Source organism: Globicephala melas, chromosome 19 (assembly GCF_963455315.2).
Source record: "Globicephala melas chromosome 19, mGloMel1.2, whole genome shotgun sequence".
Taxonomy (NCBI): Eukaryota; Metazoa; Chordata; class Mammalia; order Artiodactyla; family Delphinidae; genus Globicephala; species Globicephala melas.
This window is the reverse complement of record NC_083332.1, coordinates 6476825-6502099: the sequence shown is the minus strand read 5'-3', so window position 1 is coordinate 6502099 and position 25275 is coordinate 6476825. Positions and strand designations below refer to the sequence as shown.

Sequence of the window (25275 nt, the reverse complement as noted above, 5' to 3'; positions counted from 1 at the left end):
CCCCCACCAGACTGGGGGTTCCCCAGGACAGAGCCTGGGTCTGGGCTCCATCTTCTGGGCCCTGGTGGGAACCATTTTAATCTCCTGGAGGATCTGGGGCTCATGGAACTCACAACCTCATCCCTACTCATGAGGCAGAAGTGCCCAATGAAGTGAATTATTTCCCCCTTCAGGTCTCAGTCTCCTCATCTGGGAAATGGGGCCCCACCAACTCACACCTGGATCGCAGCCATGAGTGACACCCTCCCTCTCTCTCCTCCCCAACCCCAGCTCTCAGAGTGGCGGCGGCGCCAGGAAGAAGAGGCGGGGGCACTGGAGGCAGGGGAGGAGGCACGGCGCCGGGCCACCCGAGAGGTTGAGGCCCTGACCCAGCGCCTGGCAGAAAAGACAGAAGTGGTGGAGAGGCTGGAGCGGGGCCGCCGGCGGCTGCAGCAAGAGCTGGACGATGCCACGGTGGACCTGGAACAGCAGCGGCAGCTGGTGAGCGCGCTGGAGAAGAAGCAGCGCAAGTTCGACCAGGTGAGGCACCTCGGGTTACCCAGCTGGGAAATGGGGATGCTGATCCACGCTGCCCATGGTCATCGTGAGCAATCAGTAACATGTGATGTCACAGCTCAGCTGTGAACTTGGGAGGACCTTAGGGCCAGATGCCTCTTCCCTCTGAGCCTCTGTAAAATAGGACACCCATCCATCCTGGCTTATGTCTCTTGCCCCAAAATAATTACTGGTGGTACCCACTTTTACTCCCAAAAGAGTCCTGAAGGTACACCAGAAGGTAGTAGGAAGATGAAATGAAATAACACACCTTGCTTCTCCTGCTGACTCCTGTGGACCTCAGGCAAACTGCTTGTCCCATTTCAGCCTCAGTTTGCCCATCTAGGAGATGGGGATAATGTTAAGCAGCTGGCAATCTGAGGATGGAATAAAGTTCTCAGAACCCCAGAGCATTAAGATCAGGCAACCCTGAGGTTCAAATCTCAGCTGAGCCCCTTTCTGGCTGTGTGGCTTGGGCAAATTGCCCGACCTCTCTGTGCCTCAATTTCTTCATCTGCAAAATGTGAGAGTCCTTATTTTGCCTTCACTTTTGAAAGGTATTTTCACGGACTGTTGAATTCCAGGTAAACGGTTTTATTCTTTCCACACTTCAAAGAGATCATTCCATGATCTGTGGCCTCCATTGTTTCAGATGAAGAGTTAGTGGTCACTCAAAGCATTGTTTCCCTGCCGGTAGTGTGAGGTGGTTTTCTGGCTGGTTTAAATTTTTTCTCTTTCTCTTTGGTTTTTAGCAGTTTGACTATGATATCCAGCTGTGGGGTTTTGTATTTATCTTTGCCAGGCTTCCTATATCTTTGGGGTGGTGTTTTTGATCAGATGTGGAAATCTTCAGCCATTATTTCTTCAGATATTCTTCTGCCCCATTCTCTCTCTTTCCTCTTCTTCTCAGACTTCAAATACATGTGTGTTTGACTGCTTAATACCATTCCATAGATCATCAAACATTTTTTAAATGTTTTTAAAAAATTTTTTGTATCTCCTAGAGTTCTATATAAATTATTTTTATATAAATCTCATTTTTTTTTTTTTTTTTTTTTTTTTTTTGCGGTACGTGGGCCTCTCACTGTTGTGGCCTCTCCCGTTGTGGAGCACAGGCTCCAGACGCGCAGGCCCAGCGGCCATGGCTCACGGGCCCAGCCGCTCCACAGCATGTGGGATCCTCCCGGACCAGGGCATGAACCCGTGTCCCCTGCATCGGCAGGCGGACTCTCAACCACTGCGCCACCAGGGAAGCCCTAAATCTCATTTTTGACTGGCTTCTTTCACTTGGAAAAATTACTTTGAGATTCATCCATTTTTTAAATAAATTTATTTATTTTATTTATTATTTTTGGCTGTGTTTGTTCATTGCTGCACGTGGGCTTTCTCTAGTTGCGGCGGGCGGGGGCTACTCTTTGTTGCGGTGCAGTGGCTTCTCTTGTTGCGGAGCACGGGCTCTAGGCGCGTGGGCTTCAGTAGTTGTGGCACGTGGGTTCAGTAGTTGTGGCTCACGGGCTCTAGAGCACAGGCTCCAGTAGTTGTGGCACACGGGCTTAATTGCTCCACGTCATGTGGGATCTTCCTGGACCAGGGCTTGAATCCATGTCCCCTGCATTGGCAGGCGGGTTCTTAACCACTGTGCCACCAGGGAAGTCCCTCATCCATGTTTTTGCATGCATCAATAATTCATTCCTCTTTTTTTTTTAAACTACTGATTATTATTCCTTTATAGACCACATTTTGAAAAGCACTATACTGTTGATGAACATTTGAGTTGCTGTTTCTAGTTTTTGACTGTCATGAATAAAACTTTAACCTTTCCAATAGATGTAGTGGTTTTACTTCACATTTCCCTAATAAACGATGTTGAGCATCTTTTTATGTGCTTATTTACCATCCATACCTATTCTTTGGTGAAGTCCCTGTTCAAATCTTTTGCCTTTTTTTTTTTAAAAAAAGGATTGTTTCTTTTCTTATCATTGAATTTCGAAAGTTCTTTATATATTCTGAATATGAGTTCTTTATCAGATATATTGCTTGGCAAATATTTTCATCCAGTCTGTGGCTTGTCTTTTCATTCTCTTAGTAGAGACTTTCAAAGAGCAGAAGTTTTTGTTTTGTCCAATGTTTTAATTTTTTATTCTGTGGATTATACTTTTGGTGTTGTGTCTGAGAAATCTTTGTCTAACTTAGGGTCACAATGGTTTCCTTCTATGAGTTTTTTTCTAAAAGTTGTCTAGTTATAGGTTTTACCTTTAGGTCTATGATCCATTTTTCTTTTAATTTTCTATGATCCATTTTGAGTTAATTTTTATATATGGTGCTATCATAGCTCCAAGTTAATTTTATATGTATCTGGATATCTAGTTGTTCAAACACTATTTGTTGAAAAGACTCTCTCCACTGACTTGCTTTGCATAGATATTGAAAATCAGATAGCATTAGTTCTCCAATTTTTTCTTCTTTTTCTAAGTTATTTTACCTCTTCTTGGTCCTTTGCATTCCCATGTGTATTCAGTATTTTACAATCAATTTGTCAATTTCTACAGCAAAAAAAAAATCTCCTTGGTTTGAGATTGTTTTGAATCTATAGATCAGTTTGGGAAAAATTGATGTCTTCATGATATTGAGTTTTCTGGCCCAGGAACATGATACATATATCCATTTATTTAGATCTTCTTTAATTTAATCTCAGAAATGTTTTATACTTTTCAGTGCCCATCGTTCACATCTTTGTCCAATTTATTTCCACGTATTTCATTTTTGATGCTATTTTAAATATTATTTTTATTTAATTTCTGATTGCTAGAATATGGAAGTGTAATCAATTTTGTTTATTGATCTTGTATCCTACGATCTAGCTAAACTCACATTTTGGTGCTAGTAGGTGTTTTATAGGTTCCATTGGATTTTCTACAATTATGTTTTCTGTGATTAAAGACAATTTTACTTCTTCCTCTCCTTTTTTTTTTAACCTTTCCTCTGGGACTCCAAATACATGTCTGTTTGATTGCTTGATACTGTCTCACAGGTTATTAAAGCTCTGCTAATTTTTTTTTTACAATATTTTTTCTTTGCTCTGTTAGATCATCTCTATTGACCTGTTTTCAAGTTTACTGATTCTTCTGATGTGTGTCCATTCTGCTCTCAATTTCATCCAGTGACCTTTTTATTTCCGATATTGTATTTTGAAGTTCTGGCATTTTTCTTTGGTTCTGTGTTACAGTTTCAAATCCCTCCTGCAATAACCCTGCCTCTTCACCCATTGTATCCATCTTGTCCTGAAACTTACTTAACACAGTCAAAGTGCTTGTGTGATAATCCCAGTATCTAGGTCATCTGTGGGTCTGTTTCCATGGACTGATTTTTCTCTTGACTGTGAGTCCCATTCTCTTCCTTTTTTGCATGTCTTGTAGGTTTCATTGTCAATTGCTGTGTCTTAAAAAACAGTGAAGGTTGAAGTACATTTTAAAAATTTATGTATTTTTTTCCTGCCATTACCCCAAGAGGAAGAAAGGAACACCATTTCCTCAGTTGTTTATCTAGAATGAGGGGCTGATCAGTTGACCCATTTAAGAGGTTTTTTTTTTCAACTTAGAATTTCCTTTAACTTTTAAAAATTGAGGTATAGTTGATTTACAATGTTGTGTTAGTTTCAGGTGTACAGCAAAGTGATTCAGATATATGTGTGTGTGTGTATATATATATGTATATGTGTGTGTGTGTGTGTGTGTGTGTGTGTATATATACGCACATATACACATTCTTTTTCAGATAATTTTCCATTTAGGTTATTACAAGATATTGAGTATAGTTCCCTGTGCTGTACAGTAGGTCCTTGTTGGTTAACTATTTTATACATAATAGCATGTATCTGTTAATCCCAAATTCCAAATTTATCCCTCCCCCCTTTTCCCCTTTAGTTACTGTAAGTTTGTTTTCTATGTCTGTGGATCTGCTTCTGTTTTGTAAATAAGTTCATTTGTATCATTTTTTTAGATTCCACATATAAGCAATATCATATGATATTTGTCTTTGTCTGACTTGTTTCACTTAGTGTGATCATCTCTAGGTCCATCCATGTTGCTGCCGGTGGCATTATTTCATTCTTTTTTGTGGCTGAGTAATATTCCATTGTATATATGTACCACCTCTTCTTTATCCATTCATCTGTCGATGGACATTTATGTTGCTTCCACGTCTCGGCTGTTGTGAACAGTGCTGCTATGAACATAGGGTTGCATGGATCTTTTCATATAGTAGTTTTCTCTGGATATGTGCCCAGGAGTGGGATTGCAGGATCATATGGTGACTCTGTTTGTAGTTTTTTAAGGACCCTCCATACTGTTCTCCATAGTGGCTGCACCAGTTTACATTCCCACCAACCGTGTGGTCCATTGAAGAGTTGGGCTGCTTTGGGACATGGTTGCGACTTTAATCCCTCTACCTCCCTCTTGTGTCTCTGCCTCTGTCTGTCTGTCTGTCTGTCTCTGCCCTTGGCTGCCCTGTCTTCCCCATCCCCCTGTACATTCCTTTCAGCTAACCTGTCTCCCCCACCCCATCTCCCTCACCCCGGAAGCTCCTGGCGGAGGAGAAGGCAGCCGTCCTTCGGGCGGTGGAGGAGCGCGAGCGGGTCGAGGCGGAGGGCCGGGAGCGTGAGGCCCGGGCGCTGTCACTGACGCGGGCGCTGGAGGAGGAGCAGGAGGCGCGGGAGGAGCTGGAGCGGCAGAACCGGGCACTGCGGGCCGAGCTGGAGGCGCTGCTCAGCAGCAAGGATGACGTCGGCAAGAGCGTGAGCAGCCCCCCGTCCGGGGACACACACGTGGCAACACAAGCACCCGTGACGCTGGGGCGCACATACACACATGTGTGCTCTCCCACACGCAGGGTGAAGGGAACCAGCGTCAAAGCCCCATGTTCACGTACCAGACGTACGTGTTCATGCACACGCGCAGAACGGGAGGAGAATCTTCTGCCAAGCAGACGCATGCACACAACCCACACACAGAAAATAAGGAGAGCCAGTCGTCACCGTGCATGTTCACGGGCACAGAACAGGAGGAGAATCTTCCAGCAAACATATATGTTCACACACTGAACATGAGAGCTGCTTACAAAACATACGTATTCACCTGTGTGTTCATGGAGTGTGAGGATCTTCCATCAAGCACGCTTGCTCACGTGTACACACAGAGCATGAGAACCACTCATCTTGTGTGTATGTGACTCAGAGAGAAAGAAAATGAAGAAAATTTACCACAACATGCAGCCTGAGACGCACTCCACAAACATGCAGATGTGCACGCACGTGCACACACAACACACACATATATGCACATACACACATATACACACACCACGTACATACATAGCGCACACACCACACGCACATTATACACATCGCATACATACATAACACACACACACACACACACACACACACACACACACACACACTGTGAAGACACCCCACCTTGCCACCCCCCAACTCCACTGAGCACACACAGGCTCCCCTACCAGGTCTCTATCTTCCCCCAACTCATACATCCCTCCAGGGCCTGTGCGGGGGTCTCCCAGGCCAGTTCCCAGTCCCCCCTCACCCAGCCAGTATCCCAGCCTCCCAGGCTTCTGAAAGGTCTGAGACACCCTCCACACCATCCTTTTTTCATGTGCGCAATAAATATATTTGTGGAGCATCTAGCAGAACAGGCCCAGGGCCACAAGCCACCCTGGCTAGTGACGGGAGGCACTGATGGAAGGCGTGTTTAGTTGGGTCCCTAGGCAGACACAGTCCCAGCATCCTTCCTTATTGCCAGGGGTGCAATGGCTGAGGGCTTTATTTTCTCCGCATGCTCTGGCATTAATCCATTGGAGCTTTCAGCCAGGCCTGGAAAGAACCTCCATCCCCATGACACACCCTTGGCCTGCAGCCCCAAGGATAGTCCAACTCATGCTCAAACTGCTAAGGTCTGTCCTTTGGGAAAAGTGTTAAGTTATCTATAGTGACTCCAAAGGCCTTGGTGGGAAGTAGGATGTTGTTGGGAGAAGTTTGAGTCCTTCAAGTCAACCAAGTTGATTGGCAGGTGCCAAATAAAAGGGGGACCAGTTGGACCCTTCTAAGCACTGAAAGTAGATACTGTCACTGACCAGCATTCTCATGAGGGTAATTAGGCAGGGGTGATAAGCAGATATAGTCCCTGCCCCGTGGAGCACACAGGCCAATGTGGGAGGTGGGTGTTGCCCAAAGAGACACGTAAGCACATAGTAAAGGACCACTGTGACGAGGGCTGCGTCAGAGAGCGACTCAGTGCCAGGAGCATGGGTAACAGGGAGGCCCTGACAGGCCAGGGGATGCCTCTCTGAGGAGGTGACAATTAAGGGGAGGCCGTGGGGGGGTGTCTTTGAGAATTCATAAGCCCAGGTCTGCTTTCACAGGGTATGTGGGGTTTTCATTTACACCTCCCTGAAAGGTCTGTAAAGCCCCACGCTGAGAAAAAAATAGTAGTCGCTAGTGGGTTGGTAATATCCTGGGGAGCCTGGCAGGAACCAACACTGCTAACTCTGGAGCTACGTGCCTTCAGCACATTTCCACACGGGATTCCTGAAGGTGAAGCCACAACGAAGTGAGCTCACAAACCAATCACAAGACCAGGAATTCCCTGGGCGTCCAGTGGTTAGGACTCTGAGCTTTCACCGTCAGGGCCCCGGTTCAATACCCAGTCGGGGAACTAAGATCACACAAGCTGCGCAGGTCCTGGCCAAAAAAAAAGATCCCAACACCTACGAGGAAATAATCCACCATGAGTGAGAGTCAGCCGACCTCACAAACACTGGAATTGGATTCTCAGGAGCTTCAGAGAATAGAATTACGGTGCTTAGGTTATTACTACAACATGTTCTAGGATGATCCAGAATGAGACACACAGTAAGTAGGTGCTCAGGAAACGCTGAGCGCGTGAATGAATGAGCAAACTAGGGTGGGCGCGCCAACTTGCTGCCTCCCCCGCGTCTGTCAAAGCTTCCCGCCCCTCTAGCCTAGCGCAGATCTCGGGTCCTGGCCTCCCCATTCCTCGGTGCCCCAGGTGCCCCAGTGCTAACTCGCCCTCCCCTCCAGGTACACGAGCTGGAGCGAGCCCGCCGGGTGGCCGAACAGGCAGCCAACGACCTGCGGACACAAGTGACGGAGCTGGAGGATGAGCTGACGGCGGCGGAGGATGCCAAGCTGCGCCTGGAAGTGACCGTGCAGGCCCTCAAGGCGCAGCACGAGCGGGACCTGCAGGGCCGAGACGAGGCTGGTGAGGAGAGGCGGCGGCAGCTGGCCAAGCAGGTACAGGCAGGGCGCCCGTCCAGCGGGGGATGCCCTGGTGCTCACAGGCAGCAAGAGAGGCCGGAAGTCTCACCCACCCACCTTCTACTCCGTGTTTCTACCCAAGTCCCTCCTGCTAGCCAGCCAGCCTCCTGTTTCCCAACCCACTCACCCATCATGACCCATGAACCCACACGCACGTCCTGTTGACCCATTCAGAGACCCTCCATCCGCCAAAACCCTCCACCCAGCTACCACCCCATCTACTGAGCCACCCGGCCGCCCATACACAGCCTCCCCAGCAACCAGCACTTCTACATAACCAACTCTGCATCTGACTTCCCCTCCATGCACCCAACACCCGCTTCCAATCAACCTCCTGTCCCCAGCCCAGTCACTCCACTATCTAGCCCTCCACACCCACAACCTACCCAGGCACTCATCTACTCATTCATTGACCAGCTCATCCGCACCCCGCTTCATCCACGACCTTCCTCCCGTATTCATTTACTCCTTCACCTGCTTCCTCATTCATTCCATCTCTTTCTCTCTGTCTCTGCACCATTCATTCATTCAGTATTCATTCAGTGGAGGAATTTCCTGTGGTCTACAGTGGGCAAGGCTCTCCGCTAGGTGATGTGTGCTGAGCCTGGGAGGGGGGGTCAGCTCTGAGTGTCAGACCCCTCTGGGGCCATGTGGGCAGCAGACTGGAGCGGGGGAGACTGGAGCTGGGAGGCCCTGAGAGAGATGAAGACGTGATCCAAGGCGGGGGGGGGTTGGGGGTGTCTCTGGGTGTTTTTTTGATCTCGCCTGGCTCCACTGATCCAGCCATGGGCTCATCCAAAACTTAGTCCTGGGGGCACTGGGGAGCCGCAGGAGGGCCATAAGCAGGGGAGGGGCAGTGTCAGCTCTGATCGTAGAAGGACCCTTCTGGAGCCATCGGGAATGGGCTGGCGGGGGAAAGATGGGAGCAGAGAGGAAGCTGGGGCAAGGGGGGAGGGTGAGGCCTGAGCTGGGGCTGTGGGGTTGGAGAGGATGATGGGGTTTGGTGGTGGAGAGAGGCAAGGGGCAGGAGGAACGGGGCTGGAGGCCTGGGCCAGGGCTGGAGGGTAGACATCTATGTCACTAGCACGTAGAGGGAGCCTGGGCCTCCCGTCCCCTGAGCCCGCCCCTCCCGGCCTCTCCCGTCGCAGCTGAGGGATGCAGAGGTGGAACGCGACGAGGAACGCAAGCAGCGTGCTCTGGCCGTGGCCGCCCGCAAGAAGCTGGAGGCCGAGCTGGAGGAGCTGAAGGCCCAGACCGCGGCCAGCGGACAGGGCAAGGAGGAGGCCGTGAAGCAGCTTCGCAAGATGCAGGTAAGGGGTGGAGCTTAAGCTTCGGACCAGGGAGGGCCCCACCTCCCTCCGGCTCCAAAACCAACTGGGGCCCCGCCCTCTCGATCCCAGGAGCTGCGCCCAGCGTAGGCAACAGCTTTGTAAACAGCCATGCCCCAAAGGCTCATTGGGTTCTTTTCCTGATTTTACTTCCTTTATTTAAAATGCATAATGTGGAAGTGCAGTTTCCTCATTGTATTTCATTTTTGAAGTGGAAATACCTTAGGGTTCCCCCCCAGCCCCATTATGAAACATACATGGTTGTTTAAAAAGAATTTTTTTGGATGATGATGTGTCAAGGTAGGTTCATCACTGATACCTACCATCAAGGTAGGTCCCACTCTGGTGGGGAATGTTAATAATGGGGGAGACTGTGCACGTGTGAGGGTAGGGGCTGTGTGGGAAATCTCTGTACCTTCTGCCCAAAACTGCTGGGAACCTAAAACTGCTCTAAAAAGTAAAGTCTATTTTTTTAATATAAATTCATTTATTTATTTGGCTGCATTGGGTCTTAGTTGCTGCACCTGGGCTTTCTCTAGTTGCCGCAAGCGGGGGCTGCTCTTCATTGCGGTACGTGGGCTTCTCATTGCGGTGGCTTCTCTCGTTGGGGAGCATGGGCTCTAGGCACGCGGGCTCAGTAGTTGTGGCACGCGGGCTCTAGAGCACAGACTCAGTAGTTGTGGCTCATGGGCTTAGTTGTTCCTCAGCATGTGGGATCTTCCCGGACCAGGGCTCGAACCCGTGTGCCCTGCATTGGCAGGCAGATTCTTATCACTGCACCACCAGGGAAGTCTCCATTTTTGTTTTTTTTAAGTATAGACCTGGCCTGTCCAATACAGAGGGTACCAGCCCCATGTGGCTACTGGGCATCTAAAATGTGGCAGGGGAAAAAAAAAAAGGGAATTCCCTGGCGGTCCAGCGGTTAGGACTCTGCTCTCACTGCTGCGGGCCCAGGTTCCATCTCTGGTTGGGGAACTAAGATCCCACAAGCTACCTGGCGAGGCCAAAAAAAAAGGTGGGTGGGTCCAAAATCCAAGTTACATGCTAGATTCAGAAGACTTCATAAAGTAAAACATCTCAATAATTTTCACATTGATTATAAATGGAAATAATAATATTTTGGATATATTAGGCTACATAAAATATAGTATTCAAACTAGTTTTACCTATTTCCTTTTACCTTTTTAATGTAGTTACTAGAAAATGTTAAAGAACGTAGGTCCTTGCAGTGTATTTCTGTTGGGCAGCACTGATGTATGAAGATTCCTCCCAAAAAGTGAAAATTATAAACCATGTCATCACTGAGCAAAAACCCCTACACTGAAAACCTATTATTATCAAGCAGATAATAATAATATCAGTAACAGTGATGGTAGTTATCCTTCTACTACCAGGCCTGCCCTCTGTCCTCACTATATCAACAAGCACTCGCTACACCATTGTAAAGATAGGGTGGGGATTTTTTTTTTTAACGGCGATGGACATTTCGTTTGTGTTTTATTTTTCTTTATTTTAAGCACCTTTGAGGAGAAAAACCCTTTTACCGGCATCCCTACACACTCAATAATGTGACCAGGTAGCTTGGGACTTTCCTAGCTGTCCAGTGGTTTCGACTCCGCGCTTCCACGGCAGGGGGCGCGGATTCGATCCCTGGTCTAAGAACTAAGATTCCGCGTGCCACCTGGCGCGGCCAATCAATCAATCATCAGTAACGTGGCCAGGTATCAAAGTGGCTAAAAGGGTGAACTCCAGGGCCAGACAGCCTGGGTTCAGGTCCAGTCTCTGCCACTTACCACCCTGAGCACGTTGCTGAACCTCGCTGTGCTTCAGTTTCTCCATCTGTAAATTGGGGAGGAAAATAGTCCCCACCAACTGGAGTTGTGAGGATTAAAGGAGTCAGTGTGTCTGTAGAATAGAGCCTGGCCCAAGGTAAGTGATCGGTGTTTCCCATCCCTATTATTACTGCAGAGCCCAAATATTATCCCCATTTTAGGCTTACTTTAATTTTGATGTGCTCCTTTTTTAAAGAGGTGAGGCCCCGAGATGGGAAGGGGCTGGCCCAAGGTCACACAGCCAGCGGCCGGGGGCGGGGTGCAGAAGCCCAGGTCCGCAGGGCTCTGCTTGCTCACGGGGAGCCCCCACAGGGCTGATGCGAGGGTAGGGGGCGTCCCCGTGAGTCACGATCAGGCTGGGTCCGCTCACTCGCTAAATTCCTCCCAGGCCCAGATGAAGGAGCTGTGGCGGGAGGTGGAGGAGTCGCGCAGCTCCCGGGAGGAGATCTTTGCCCAGAACCGGGAGAGTGAGAAGCGCCTCAAGGGGCTGGAGGCGGAAGTGCTGCGACTGCAGGAGGTAATGCCAGGATGAGCGGGGGCCTTGGGGGAAGGGAGGGGGGCGGGGCCTGGGGGAAGCTTGGGAGCCCAGAGAGGGTCTTGAGGCGCAGCCGCAAGGCCCTCTCTGGGGCGGTGTGGGGCATGGACTAGGGGGAGAATGGAGGCTGGGAGGCTGGGGAGGGAGGATGAAGCCTGAGCCAGGGCTGTGGGACGCAGAGGAGGGACCAGGGCAGAGTAAAAGGGCAGGACAGACAGGGCTATGGGTGGTAAGGAGGCAGAGGAGTCGAGGAGGTCTGGCCCGATGACCGGGGGAAACTGGAGGAGGAACTGGCTTGAAAGGAGATAGTGGGCTCAGTGAGGAGACTATGAGGGTGAGGGGCCTTGAGGGGCAGCAAGAGGTGGACACGGACCAGGGGCTCCGGAGACGGATTCAGGAGACATCTGCCTATGGACTGAAGTTCATTCCAAGGTTATACAGGGGCAGCATGTTGAAGTGCAGTGAAGAAAAGGCCAAGAGACTTGAGGTGTGAGGGGCAGGGAGACCAGTGCCCAGACAGCCTCCCCTCACCACAGCTGACCACCCCCTCTCTCGCTCATCACAGGAACTGGCCGCCTCAGACCGTGCCCGGCGGCAGGCCCAGCAGGAGCGGGACGAAATGGCAGATGAGGTGGCCAACGGCAGCCTTAGCAAGTGAGTGGTCCCTGGTAATGTGGGGCAGGGCGCCCTCCTCTGGCCATCCTGCTCTCTCACCGCCCCCGTGCCCGTTCTCCCTAGGGCTGCCATTCTGGATGAGAAGCGTCAGCTGGAGGGGCGCCTGGGGCAAATGGAAGAGGAGCTGGAGGAGGAGCAGAGCAATGCAGAGCTGCTCAATGACCGCTACCGCAAGCTGCTTCTGCAGGTGAGCACAGCTGGGTCACCACTGCCAGCCTGGGTCCTTGCTGACCTGGGACCATAACACCTTCAGTTCTCTTATTCAACAGACGTAGGAAAAGGGAATATTTGACTTGGGTTTTGAAGGTTGAATAGGAGTTCTCAAGGTGGGGGAGACATTGACGCATTCATTCACTTGTATTTCTGAAGCTTCTCAAAGGCTGGATTCAGGGATAACTTATGTGGAGTCTCTATCCTGCAGAGTTCCCTGGGGAAACAGACAGGGAATTACACCATGACATTACAGAGTGACATGTGTGATAATATAAGTACTGAGGGCCCAGTAGCGAGAGGGAGAGAACTCTCTGCAAGAGAGGCATTCGCAAGAAGGGGCATTTGTCTGGGTTTTAAAGATACATAGGAGCTAGGCAGACAGACAAAAGCATATTTCATTTGTTTATTTATTTATAACTATTTTATGAGGCTTCTGGAGGCCCATATCCTATTCTGGGTGTGCTAGGGACCTAGAGATGGATCATTCCAGGTCTCTGCCCTTAAGGACATCCTAGTCTGATGGAGGAAACAGCCTATCCCAATACCGAAATTCAAATGAAAATGGAGGAAGCACAGGACACTGTGAGAATGTAGAGGAGACTGGATCAGTATCCAGCCTGGAGGCTGGGGGCTATCAGGGAAGACTTCCTGATAGAGGTGATTCCTTAAGAGGTCTTGTAGGAAGTTAAGAGTTTGCCAAGCAGACATTAGAGGGGTGAGATTTCCAAAGAGAGACCTACATCATTATTATTTCATACCTTTTAAAAGATACATTTTGAGACCTCTCATGCTGGGGACTCAGAGAGGAGTAAGAACCCAGCTCAGCCCTTGAGGAGCCCCTAGACCAGTAGGAGAAGCAGTCATACACCATGATGATGCACTCCCATCTTACTCAGAGTAAAATCTCAGTCACCAAAAAGGCCCCACACTCTGGTCCCTGGCTAATTCAGACCTTAGTTCTCTCTAACCCTTTTTCCCCTAGTTCACTCTGCTTCAGCCACACCAGCCTCCTCACTATTCCTTGACTATGCCTAGTTTATTACTACCTCAGGGCCTTTGCACTTGCTGTTTCCTCCTCTTGGAAAGCCCTTCTCCCAAACCATCACACATCTCACTCCCTCAAAACCGCCTTCCCTGACCACCCTGTGTGAAACAGCCACCCTCCCTCCCATAATTTCTCTCCATTCTCTCTGCTTTAATCTCTTCATATCACTTACCACTGCCTGGCATTCTATTATATATTTACTTATTTGTCTGTGGTCCATCTTCCCAACAGAGTGTAAGCACCTTGAGCATAGGGCCTCTGTCTTAGTTTTAGTTCTTAGTTTTTACCTAAAACAGTACTGGGTGCTCATTATAAATGAAATAAATAAGCCAGTATATGCCTAGTGGAGAGCCCGTAGGATACTACAGTCATATAAAGAATGATGTGACTTAGCCCAGCCCACATCTTTGGCTGTTGGTGAAAAGGAGAACCTTTTAAAAAAAATCAAAATAAAACTTTTTTTTTAAAACCTATTTCCTATTTATTTATTTATTTTTGGCTGCATTGGGTCTTCACTGCTGCGCACGGGTTTTCTCTAGTTGTATCGAGTGGGGGCTACTCTTTGTCGTGGTGTGCGGGCTTCTCATTGCAGTGGCTTCTCTTGTTGTGGAACACGGGCTCTAGGTGCGCAGGCTTCAGTACCTGTGGTGCGCGGGCTCAGTAGTTGTGGCACACGGGCTTAGCTGCTCTGTGGCATGTGGGATCTTCCTGGACCAGGGATCGAATCTGTGTCCCCTGCATTGACAGGCGGATTCTTTTTTTTTTTTTTTTTTTTTTTTTGTGGTACACGGGCCTCTCACTGTTGTGGCCTCTCCCGTTGCGGAGCACAGGCTCCGGACGTGCAGGTTCAGCGGCCATGGCTCACGGGCCCAGCTGCTCCGCAGCATGTAGGATCTTCCCGGACCAGGGCACGAACCCGTGTACCCTGCATCGGCAGGCGGACTCTCAACCACTGCGGCAGAAGTGAAGTCCCCAAAATAAAACTTATAAAAGACACAAAAAGAAATTCATAAGAAAATGGCAAATATTGAAGACAGGCAGAGAAGATCCTACGTATGGATAATAGGAGCCCCCAAAGAAGAAAATCAAAGCAAGGGGTCAGAGCAAATAACAAAAAACCATAATGCAAGAAAACTCCTGAAGCAGAAAAGTTTGTAGCCACTGTGTACCTGAAGATATTGACCCATACTAACTCATACCATGACAGATTCTAATAAAAACCCTTGGACTTACAAGAGAGTGAAAAATTCTTTAGCCATCCAGGAAAAAATAAACAAGTGATATATAAGAAAAAGAAAATTAGATTGTCATCAGATTTTTCACAGCGAGACTTTATGCTGGGAGAAAATGGAGGGATATAGTTACGATACTCAAAGAAAGAAAATGTGAGGCAAGGATTTTATATCAAGCAAGACTTACTTTCTTTTTTTTTTTTATGTGCAGATATTTGGGGTTTTTTTTAATATAGTTGATTTACAATGTTGTGTCAGTTTCAGGTGTACAGCAAAGTGATTCAGTTATATATATGCATATATATTCTTTGTAAGATTATTTTCCATTACAGGATATTGAGTATAGTTCCATGTGCAATACAGTAGGTCCTTGTTGGTTACCTATAAGATATAAGACTTACCTTCATGTATAAAGGACATAAACAAGTTGTCAACGTGCAAGAACTCAGAGACTGTTATTCCCAGGAGCCCTTCCTGAAGAATCTAGGAGAGCAGCAGTCCTCAAAGTGTGGCCCCGAGATCAGCAGTACCAGCCTCACCTGGAAACTTGTTGGAAATGCAAGTTCTGGGGCCCCAACCAAGCGAATGAGGAACGAATGAATGAGGGATGCTGGAGGTGGGGAAACCCAGGAATCTGTGTTTTAACAAGCTCTCCAAGTGGTTCTGAGGCATGAGCAGCCAGAACCACTGCCCTGGAGATCCAGGTTCAGATGATCAGGGTCACTAGAGAGACATCAGCTAAAGAGAGTAACGAGCATACAGTCTGCCCGTAGCTCTACAACTAAGTGAAGGCTGAAAAGGAGTAAGAAGGATAATTGGCTATATGCTCATTTATTTATAACACAACTATTTTTTAAATGGACAGAATGGGCAAATATGCAAAAAAAAATGTTATTACTATATTCAGTAATTATATTGATAATAGTAATATTATGTGTATAATGTGGGATAAGGTAAATGATTAAGGATGGGATATTCTAATTCTATCATCTCTACCTGTGTTCATAATCTGAGGATCATCAGCATGTGAGAACCAATATATAGATGTCATGGAGAACAGGCTAAGTTAAAAACAAACAAATAGGGAGTTCCCTGGTGGCCTAGTAGTTAGGATTCTGGGCTTTCACTGCTGTGGCCCGAGTTCAGTCCCTGGTTGGGGAATTAAGATCCCACAGCTGTGTGGCACGGCCAAAACAAAACAAAACAAAAAACACACAAAAACCCTCTAGTCCCAAACTTGGACTTGGATGTATTCATGTGAACTTATGGGGTAATTTGTATAGATCCATCCTATCTCTGTCCACCAAAAAAGCCTCTAAACAATAACCAACCCAATAGCAATGAACATTGTGGTCTAGAAATACCATTTCCCCCACTAAAAGAAAATGGGGCTTTTTTTTTTTTTTTTTCAGAAGAAATGGCTCATTCCAGATCTGAATCAGGAAATGAATCAGAGTAGCCTGGACCATCTTGTCGTACCATGCCTTAGTCTGCTCAGGCTGCCATAACAAAATACTATAAACTGGGCGGCTTCAATAAGAGAAATTTATTCCTCACAGTTCTAGAGACGGTGAAGTCCAAGATCACGGTGCCAGTAAGATAGGTTTCATTCTGAGGCCTCTTCTCTTGGCTTATATGTGACTATCATCTCATCGTGCGCTCACTGGCCCCGACTTTTTGTGCATGTGGGGGTAGAGAGAGAGCAAGCTCTCTGGTATCTCCTTACAAGGGCACTAATGCCATCGTAGGGGCCCCACCCTCACATTTCTCATCTAATCCTAATTACCTCCCAAAGGCCCCATCTCCAGGTACCGTCACATGGGGATTAGGGCTTCAACGTATGAATTTGGAGGGGACACAAACATTCAGTCTATAACACACCCTGGTTATCTCAAAAGCACTTAGAAGTCAACCTGGAAAGGCTCCCACTGGCCCCAAATGGAGCAACTTGAGCTTCAACAAGGGTCAGAATCGCACTGCTTTAAATCCATCAAATCTGTTTAAATACACGAGTTCACAATGATATTTTAAAAAATACTAATTAGTCACTGTATTAATTTCCTGAGGCTGCTGTAACATTGCCACAAACTGGGTGGCTTAAAGCAACAATAACTTATTCTCTCACAGTTCTGGAGGCTAGAAGTCCAAAATCAAGGTGTCATCAGATTGCTTCCTTCTGAGGGAGCATCGGTTCCAGGCCTCTCTTCCAGCTGCTGCTGGTTGCCAGCAATCCTTGGCTTGTAGATGCATCAGCCCAATCTCTGCCTCTATCTTCACACGGCCTTCCCTGTGTCTTCTCTATGTGTCTGTGCCTCCTCCTCTACTTGTAAAGACACCAGTCATATTGGATTTTGGGCCCACCCCAATCCAGTATGACCTCATCTTCTTTTAACAAATTACACCTCCAAAGACTGTCTTTCCAAATAAGGTCACGTTCTGAGGTTCCAGATGGGCATGAGTTCTTGGTGGACGACTGTTCAACACGGTAGAGTCACCTTCATAAAATGATATGGAACCATTTCATTACCTTGAAAACTCATAGAGAAAAAGAATTAATTCCCTGGACCGAGCTGCCTATTTGAAGGAAACCGAACAGAGCAGCATGCTGAATTAGACCGTGAATGTGTAATCAGGAAAATACAGATGCAGAGAAACTCTGTAGGTCAGACAGCCCAGATTCTTCAACAGATAAATTGTAAGGAAATAAAAGGGATGGAGTAGGGAACTGTAGATTAAAAGAGACTTAAAAGTCATATACAAATTTTTAAAAAGATTTTTTTTTTATTTTTTAAATTTTTATTTTTATTTGGCTGCATCAGATCTTAGTTGAGGCATGTAGGATCTTTCGTTGGGGCATGTGGGCTTCTCTCTAGTTGTGGCATGTGGGTTTTCTCTTCTCTAGTTGTGGTGCACAGGCTCCAGGGTGCGTGGGCTCTGTAGTTTGTGGTACGCGGGCTCTCTAGTTGAGGCGCTCGAGCTCAGTAGTTGTGGTGCATGGGCTTAATTGCCCTGCGGCATGCGGGATCTTAGTTCCCCAACGAGGGATCGAACCCATGTCCCCTGCATTGGAAGGCGGATTCTTTACCACTGGACCACCAGGGAAGTCTCTTAAAGCTTTTTTTTTGATGTGGACCATTTTTAAAGTCTTTATTGAATTGTTACAATATTGCTTCTGTTTTGTGTTTTGGTTTTTTTGGCTGTGAGGCATGTGGGGTCTTAGCTCCCTGACCAGGGATCGAACCCACACACCCTGCATTGGAAGGTGAAGTCTTAACCACTGGACCACTAGGGAAGTCCATACAAGTTTCTTTTTTTTTTTTTTTTTAATGGGCAGGATTCAACTATAGGATCTAGGGATGCATCTTTGAGTAATAAAACTCGAAAAAAGAGCAAGGAAGTGATCACCTCCAAAGTCAGGATGACATACTATTTGGGGGAAAAGGAAGAGGTTGTTATTAGGATGGGTACGTAAAGTTCTGTTTCTTGACCTGGGCAGGGGCAACAATGATGTCTGCCTTTCATAAACCCATTAAGCCATATATTTGATCTGTTTTTTACTTTTTCTATATCACGGTTTTATTTTCCAAAAAAAGGTTTAAAAAAAAAAAAAGCATATGCTAATCCCCACGTCGATGTCTTCCTTTGAGGGTGAAATGAAGTAAAGTATGAATCAGACTGGATCTGACTAATTTCTGTGTCCCCGGCATAGGACCTCACTCAGAGTAGGAGCTGAATAAATAAACAGGCACTATTATTAGAGGTATGTTTACACATTCCCAATGTAGTAGCTCCTGTTCATTGAGCCGGCATTTCTCAAAACGGTCCTACATATCATTCGTTTCAAAACCACCTGAGATGCTTGTTGAAAATGCGGATTCGTGGACCCCATTCCAGACCTGCTGAATCAGAATCTCTGGAGCGGGGCGACCCTGCAGTCCACAATTTTTTAACAAGCTCCCCAGATGAGCCTGGTGCGAACAAAAGTGTGATGACCCGGGCTTCCCTGGTGGCGCAGTGGTTGGGAGTCCGCCTGCCGATGCAGGGGACGCGGGTTCGTGCCCCGGTCCGGGAGGATCCCACGTGCCGCGGAGCGGCTGAGCCCGTGAGCCGTGGCTGCTGGGCCTGCGCGTCTGGAGCCTGTGCTCCGCGGCGGGAGAGGTCGCGGCAGTGAGAGGCCCGCGTACCGCACACAAAAAAAAAAAAAAACACAAACAAACAAACAAAACCCTGTGATAACCCTTGGAATAGACTCATTCACAGTCAAAGGTAGAAGTTACAGCGTTTAAACAAGTTTGTGATAATCTTGTGGGCTTACTAAAATAGCAAAAACCTATCTAAAAGGTTAAAACCCAGGGCTGGCACTGCCATTGGCTGATGAGCCAATTGGAGAAAAATACACATTACTATTTGTTGAGTATTTAGTATATACCAGGTTCTGTGCTGTTTATTTAACAATCATCAACCCACTTAGTTGTGGGAGGTGCCTGCATTTACCTCCCACCTTCCCTCTGAGACTCCACCATGACAGTCCTGCCTTTCCCACTGATGCAGGTGGAATCACTGACCACAGAGTTGTCAGCTGAGCGCAGTTTCTCAGCCAAGGCAGAGAGCGGGCGGCAGCAGTTGGAGCGGCAGGTCCAGGAGCTCCGGGGACGCCTGGGTGAGGAAGACGCTGGGGCCCGGGCCCGCCAGAAGATGATCATCGCTGCCCTTGAGTCTAAGCTGGCCCAGGCTGAGGAGCAGCTGGAGCAGGAGAGCAGGTAGGCGGGAGAGGAGGGCACGGCTGGAGGGCAATCCTCACATTCTGGTCAATGAGATGAAGGGGAGCTGTGTTACAAGCACATGGTTTAGAAACATCCAAAAGGCATCATAATATTAATGGTTGATGATTTCCTATGTCATTTAGGATGCTTTGTGCTGCAAGTAACTGCATTCCCACTATATAATTTAAACAGTAATGTAGCAGTTAGCTATAGCTGCATAACAAACCACCTTAAAACTTAAGTGGCTTAAAACAACAATTTTTTATTATTGCTCAAGAGTCTTCGGGTTGGCTGGTAGGTTCTGCTGCTCTGAGCTTGGTGGGCCTCACTCATGCATCTTTGCTCAGCTGAAAGTCAGCTAGATGGATTTGCTGATCTTGGCTGGGCTCTCGTATGTCTCCAGCCTGGCCTGGGACAACTAGGCTAACTTGTCTCTGCTCCAGGTTGGCCCAGGATTGTTCACATGACGAAGTGAAGGTTCCAAGAGTGAGGGCTTCTTGGGGTCTAGATTTGGAACTGGTACAATGTCACTTCTGTCACATCCTGTTACTAAAGCAAGTCATGTAGGGAATCCCCCGGTGGTCCAGTGGTTAGGGCTCCTCCACACTTCCACTGCAGGGGGCATGGGTTTGATCCCTGTTCTGGGAACTAAGATCCTGCATGCCGCACATGGCACGGCCAAAAACAAAAGAAAGAAAGAAAGTCATGTGGCTGGCTCAGATTTAAGGGAATGTCCAGTCATGGCTGCCAAGCACTGCCCATTGCTAGGGGCCCCATCACATGGACTTCACCCAGGTGTGGATGAGCAGGGACCGTGGGGATGGGGGAAATTAAGGAGACGGGAGGGAAGAGAGGGAGGTAAGGATGTCCCCAGGTGTCTGACCTGCATATCTAGGTGGATTATGGGGGATTAGGAGGAGGAGCAGGTTTGGGAGAAGGCATTGAGCCCAATGCAGGGTGTGCAGGGTCTGGGGATAGCTGAGGCTGGGGGCTGAACCAGGCTGGAGCTCAGGAGACGGATTTAGCAGACAACAGGCTGTTGATGGTTGTAGAAACCTGGGGCACAGCTGAGCTTGTCCAGGGAAAGTGTGTGAGTGAGAAGGGGAGAAGACAACAGAGATGGTTGGAGATGGAGCTTTGGGCTTCCAGACTGTTCCACAGAAAGCTAGAGAAAGAAATTGAGAGAGAATTCCAGGCCAGGTAGAGGGAAGGTCAGGTGGGAGATGATGAGTCCTGAACTGGGGGCTAGGGCTGTGAGGCTGAGGAGGGGACAAGACAGAGTCCAGGGGGCAATGGGACAGGGTTCGGTTACTAACAGGCTGGGGGTGGGGCAAAGGAGAGAGAAGGGGTGAGGACAATGCCTGGTGGTCTGACTTAGGGACTGGTGGTCAGTGGGTCAGTCCCCTGAGAGGAGGAAGACTGGGGGTGGGGTGGTGGGGGAATACAGGTGAATATGAGAGACTGAGTGGGATATGGAAAACTGGTATAGACATGGAGACACTTTAGGACCTTCAGGCATCTTCCTAGAAGCTAAGGACTAGATTCCCTGGTGGGAGCCTGGGTGCCAGTGTCTGGCCTGAGTAGACTGTGGGAGCCAGTTGTGGGTGGAAAAGAGGGCAGAGGCCACTCTGAGAACAGGTAGCCACTGGCCGAGGCTTGGGGGACTGAGCCCCAGGTGAGCAGCTCTCCTGATTCTCCCGTTCATACCTCTCCATAGGGAGCGCATCCTCTCTGGCAAGCTGGTGCGCAGGGCTGAGAAGAGGCTTAAAGAGGTGGTGCTCCAGGTGGAGGAGGAGCGGAGGGTGGCTGACCAGCTCCGGGACCAGGTGAGCAGCTGATGTCATTGAGGTGCAGTGGGAGTGGTGGGGGGACCACTGACAGAGAAGTAGCACATGCCATCTCTAGAGGCAGTGAGTTCCCATCACAAGAGGACGTGTGGGTGCTGGACTGGAGCTGAGTGCAGACACCATCCTGGGGCTTGGTGCGTCAGCAGAGAGGTGGAATCAGTGACTTTGTGATCCATAAATTCTGGAATCCAGGAAAGGCCCTGGTGGGGACCTTAGACAGCCAGGGAGAGGGAAGAAGTTAAACCCTATCCAGAGGCTCGGCCACAGCTAAAATAACAACACCTGCTGTTTACTGAGTGCTTTCTACGAGCCAGGCAATATGCTAAAGACATAACATATAGTACACTTAATTCTTATCCGAACTCTATGAGGTAGGTTAAACTATTATTTTCCCTCTAATTTTGGTGAGAAAACTGAGACAGAAAGGTGAATTAACTTGCTCACAATTATTTATTTAGTAAGAGATAGAGCCAGAGTTCACACTCCAGCACTCTGGCTGCAGAGTCTGTTTTCTTAATTATTTATTGAGCAGTTACTGTGTCCCAAGTAGTATGCTACCTGCTTTTTAAAAAATACATGCTTACGTTCCCTCACCAGCTCCATTTCACAGGCGAGAAAATGGAAACTTTAAAAGGGGATATAATTTGCCCCAGAGTCACACAGTCAATAGAGAGCCTGGATCAGATCCTCTTGCCAGCTTCCATCCCAGGCTCAAATGTGACTGATTCTAGTTGCTGTGCCCTTAAAAGCTCAGCTGTGTTTTATTCACCATTCATCTCACAAAACAATTGTTGAGCACCCTCTATGTGCCAGGCACTGTGCAGGGCATTGGAGATGTGGCTGTGAATGACACAGGGAAGGACTGTGCTCTCAAAGAGCTCACATTTTCAACGTAGGAAAAGAAAGATACCATAAACCTATAAACAAGTAAAGATAATTACAGATTGTGACAGGGGCTATGAAGAAAAAAGAGAAATGAAGAGAGAGGGGGACACAGAGGACTGGGGAATCCCCCCTAGATTGGGGGTGGGGTGTCAGCAAGACCTGTCTAAGGAAGTGACAGTTGAATTGATACTGAAGGGTGAGAAAGAGCCAGGAAGAGGGAACAGCAGGTGCAAAGACCCTGGGGTATGGAAATGAGCTTGGTGAGTTCCAAGCCAAAAAGCAGACCAGTATTGCTTGAGAGAAGAATGAGGTTGGGGGGTTGAATGATAAGAAATGAGGTCAGAGGAGTTGGCAGGAGACAGATTATGTATGTCCCCTCCATGGAGAGACAGATGGCAGGGTCTGGGGAGGGTCTCAGGGAAGATGGTCTGATCAGTGTGTTTATGGGAAGAAGACCCTGCAGGGCCTGGAATGCCAGGCTGAAGGGCTGAGACCTTGTCCCAGCGGTACTGGGGAATCACGGAGGACTTTGAGCAGGGAAGGGGCAGGGTCAGCCCTGAACATAGAAAGATCCCTCTGAGGCCGAGTGGGGGATAATCTCACATTTGAATCTGAGGTGGAGGCTGGTGAGAGGATCTAGGAGAAAAGAACAAAGCATGAATAGATGGCAGGGCACAGGACAGAGTCAGGATGTAGGAGGGATGAGCTGTGGGGAGCTCTGGGTGAGGGTAGCACCCAGAGAAATGACCCGGCCCCCCTGCTCACGCCAAGCTGGAGAAGGGGAACCTTCGAGTGAAGCAGCTGAAGCGGCAGCTGGAGGAGGCCGAGGAGGAGGCGTCCCGGGCTCAGGCAGTCCGCCGGAGGCTGCAACACGAGCTGGAGGATGTCACAGAGGCCTCCGAGTCCATGAACCGGGAGTTGAACACGCTGAGGAACCGGCTTCGGTAAGGCCACCACCCCGCACATGCGCACCGTCGCTCCATAAACCCCAGTATCTCGCTGTCCCCTCATCTCTCTGTGCCCCCCTCCCCATTTTATTCTGTCTCTCCATATCTCCCTATCTCTCACTTTTCTCTCTGCCCCCTGGTCTCTCCTCCCCGCAGACGCGGCCCCCTCACCTTCACCACCCGCTCAGTGCGCCAGGTCTTCCGACTGGAGGAGGGCGTGGTGTCCGACGAGGAGGCGGCGGCGGAGGAGGCGGAGCCGGGGGCTGGGCCACTGCCCGCGGAGCCCGAAGGGTCCCCTGCGGCTCCAACGCAGTGACCCTACCCTGCCTGCAGCCACCGGGCCCTCCCTCCCTGGCCCCCTTGGTGCCTGTCCCACGAACAACCCTCTGGCTTCTTGCACTTTGGAAATGGTGCCACCCTCTGGCATAACAGCACTTATCAACCCCACGGGGGGTGGGGGCGGGGGGGTCGCCTGAGACTTCCCGTGAACCCCTAAACACAGAGGAGCGGGCAAGCAGGGAGGAAGGGACTGGGGCGCTCTCGCTTGGGAGAAATTCGGGTATAGTTGGCAAGCTGGGGTCCCATCCAGCTCCAAATCCTTCCTTCAGTTATGAATGATCTATATTAGGAAGGGAGCATGGCTCCCCTGCCCTCCTCAGCCAGGGCTTCCCACGCCCCTTCCCCCTCCCTCTCTCTTCTCCCCCTCCCCCTTCCCCCTACCGCTCCCTCTCTCCCTCTCTCTCCCTGTGTCTTTCTCCACTTAGTCACTGACCCCAGAACTTCTGAGCAACAGCACCCTGAGCCCCAGGCCACCACCAGCCTTTGACCCTTGCAGAGGGGCAAGATAAGGGGACCTCACGCCTTCCTCTCCCCCCATGCTCCCTTCTGGTTGCTCTTGTGTGATCACAGTTCAGTTGGAGTATCTCATGGGAGTTGGAGGAGGCCCCCATACCCTCCCAGGCTCCAGACTCTGGCAGAAATAAACTCCAACCTCGACTGGACCCCTCGGGGGCTGTATGTGTTCCTGCAGGGGTAGGGGGACAGGGTGGGCAAGGGGCAGCGAGTGGAGGGGGGCAGTCTGCTGGTTCTAATCCAACTGGCCAGTGTCGGGGGACCTCACATGTACCCAGCATTTAATGTGAAAGAACTCATCTTCCCCTCACCCAACCTTCCTCCAAAGTATCCCCTGCATTATACAGACGGGAAACTGAGGCTCAGTGCTCCAGGGTCCCTTGCTCCAAGCCTCTCCACCAGCGAGTGGCAGAAGGGCTGCTGCACTCTAGCTGACCCTCGAGTCTTTGCAAAGCAATGATAGTGGTGACTGTTGAGCTGTTTGCTGCGTACTATTTGTTTAGCTGAGCTAAACTTGGGACATTAGTCTCAACCCTCAGCACAACCCTTAGAGGCAGGGATTTCATTGCCTTCCAGTGTCTAGAACAGTGCCTGGCACGTAGTTGGCCTTAGTATGTTTGCTGAATTAATAGATCACCCCCCCTCGCCCTTTTAGAGTGGTGGAAACAAGCCCAGAGAAGTTGAGAGACTTGCCCAAGGACACACAGCTACTAAGAAATTGAACCCAGTCTGACTTCAGAGTGGGTAACTGCTGAGCCCACACTCCTTTTCTGGGGACTAGTCACCGGCACATGACCCGGGAGCTCACATGACCCAGGTGCCCTCACAGACTTTCCAGTTAGGGGTGTGGATCCCCATTTTTACCATCAAGGAAACTGAAGCAGGTACTTGCCCCCGCCAAAATCACAAGGTGAGAGCCGGCGATGAGGGGGATGTCTGGACCCTCAAAGTGCAGGCCCTTGCCATCTTAATACGACCCTGCTGTTCTGTCCCAACCTTCTGTCTGCCCCCAGAGCCCCTAGCCCCATCAGGAGACCTTCTCTGGAGACAAAGAGGATGAAACTTTTAAATGAAAAGGAAACTTTTATTTTGGTGGGGAGTGAGAGGGTGGGTGGGAAGGGGGCATGACACTTTTTATTTGGGGGGGGTGACATGCGGCAGCTTCTGCAACGGGCGGTTCATGCACCCAGGGTGGGCGTGGGGGAGGCTTGGGGGAGGGGCCGTGCCGACCCCTCC

General features: G+C 49.1%; 1 protein-coding gene across 7 annotated transcripts in view; it reads left to right on the top strand.

The window, feature by feature from the left end:
- The window catches only part of MYH14 (myosin heavy chain 14), a 91180-nt gene extending 66970 nt beyond the window's left edge, over positions 1 to 24210 (top strand). For all 7 annotated transcript variants that reach the window (XM_070044251.1, XM_070044248.1, XM_070044250.1 and 4 more), the window contains 11 exons: positions 271 to 519; positions 5114 to 5326; positions 7649 to 7861; positions 9034 to 9195; positions 11434 to 11562; positions 12146 to 12234; positions 12319 to 12442; positions 19297 to 19505; positions 21226 to 21334; positions 23012 to 23184; positions 23344 to 24210. In XM_070044251.1, the coding sequence (XP_069900352.1) occupies positions 271 to 519; positions 5114 to 5326; positions 7649 to 7861; positions 9034 to 9195; positions 11434 to 11562; positions 12146 to 12234; positions 12319 to 12442; positions 19297 to 19505; positions 21226 to 21334; positions 23012 to 23184; positions 23344 to 23503 (1830 nt within the window). In that variant the 3' untranslated portion in view covers positions 23504 to 24210. The remainder of the gene's footprint in view (positions 1 to 270; positions 520 to 5113; positions 5327 to 7648; positions 7862 to 9033; positions 9196 to 11433; positions 11563 to 12145; positions 12235 to 12318; positions 12443 to 19296; positions 19506 to 21225; positions 21335 to 23011; positions 23185 to 23343) is intronic.
- Positions 24211 to 25275: the final 1065 nt, after the last annotated feature.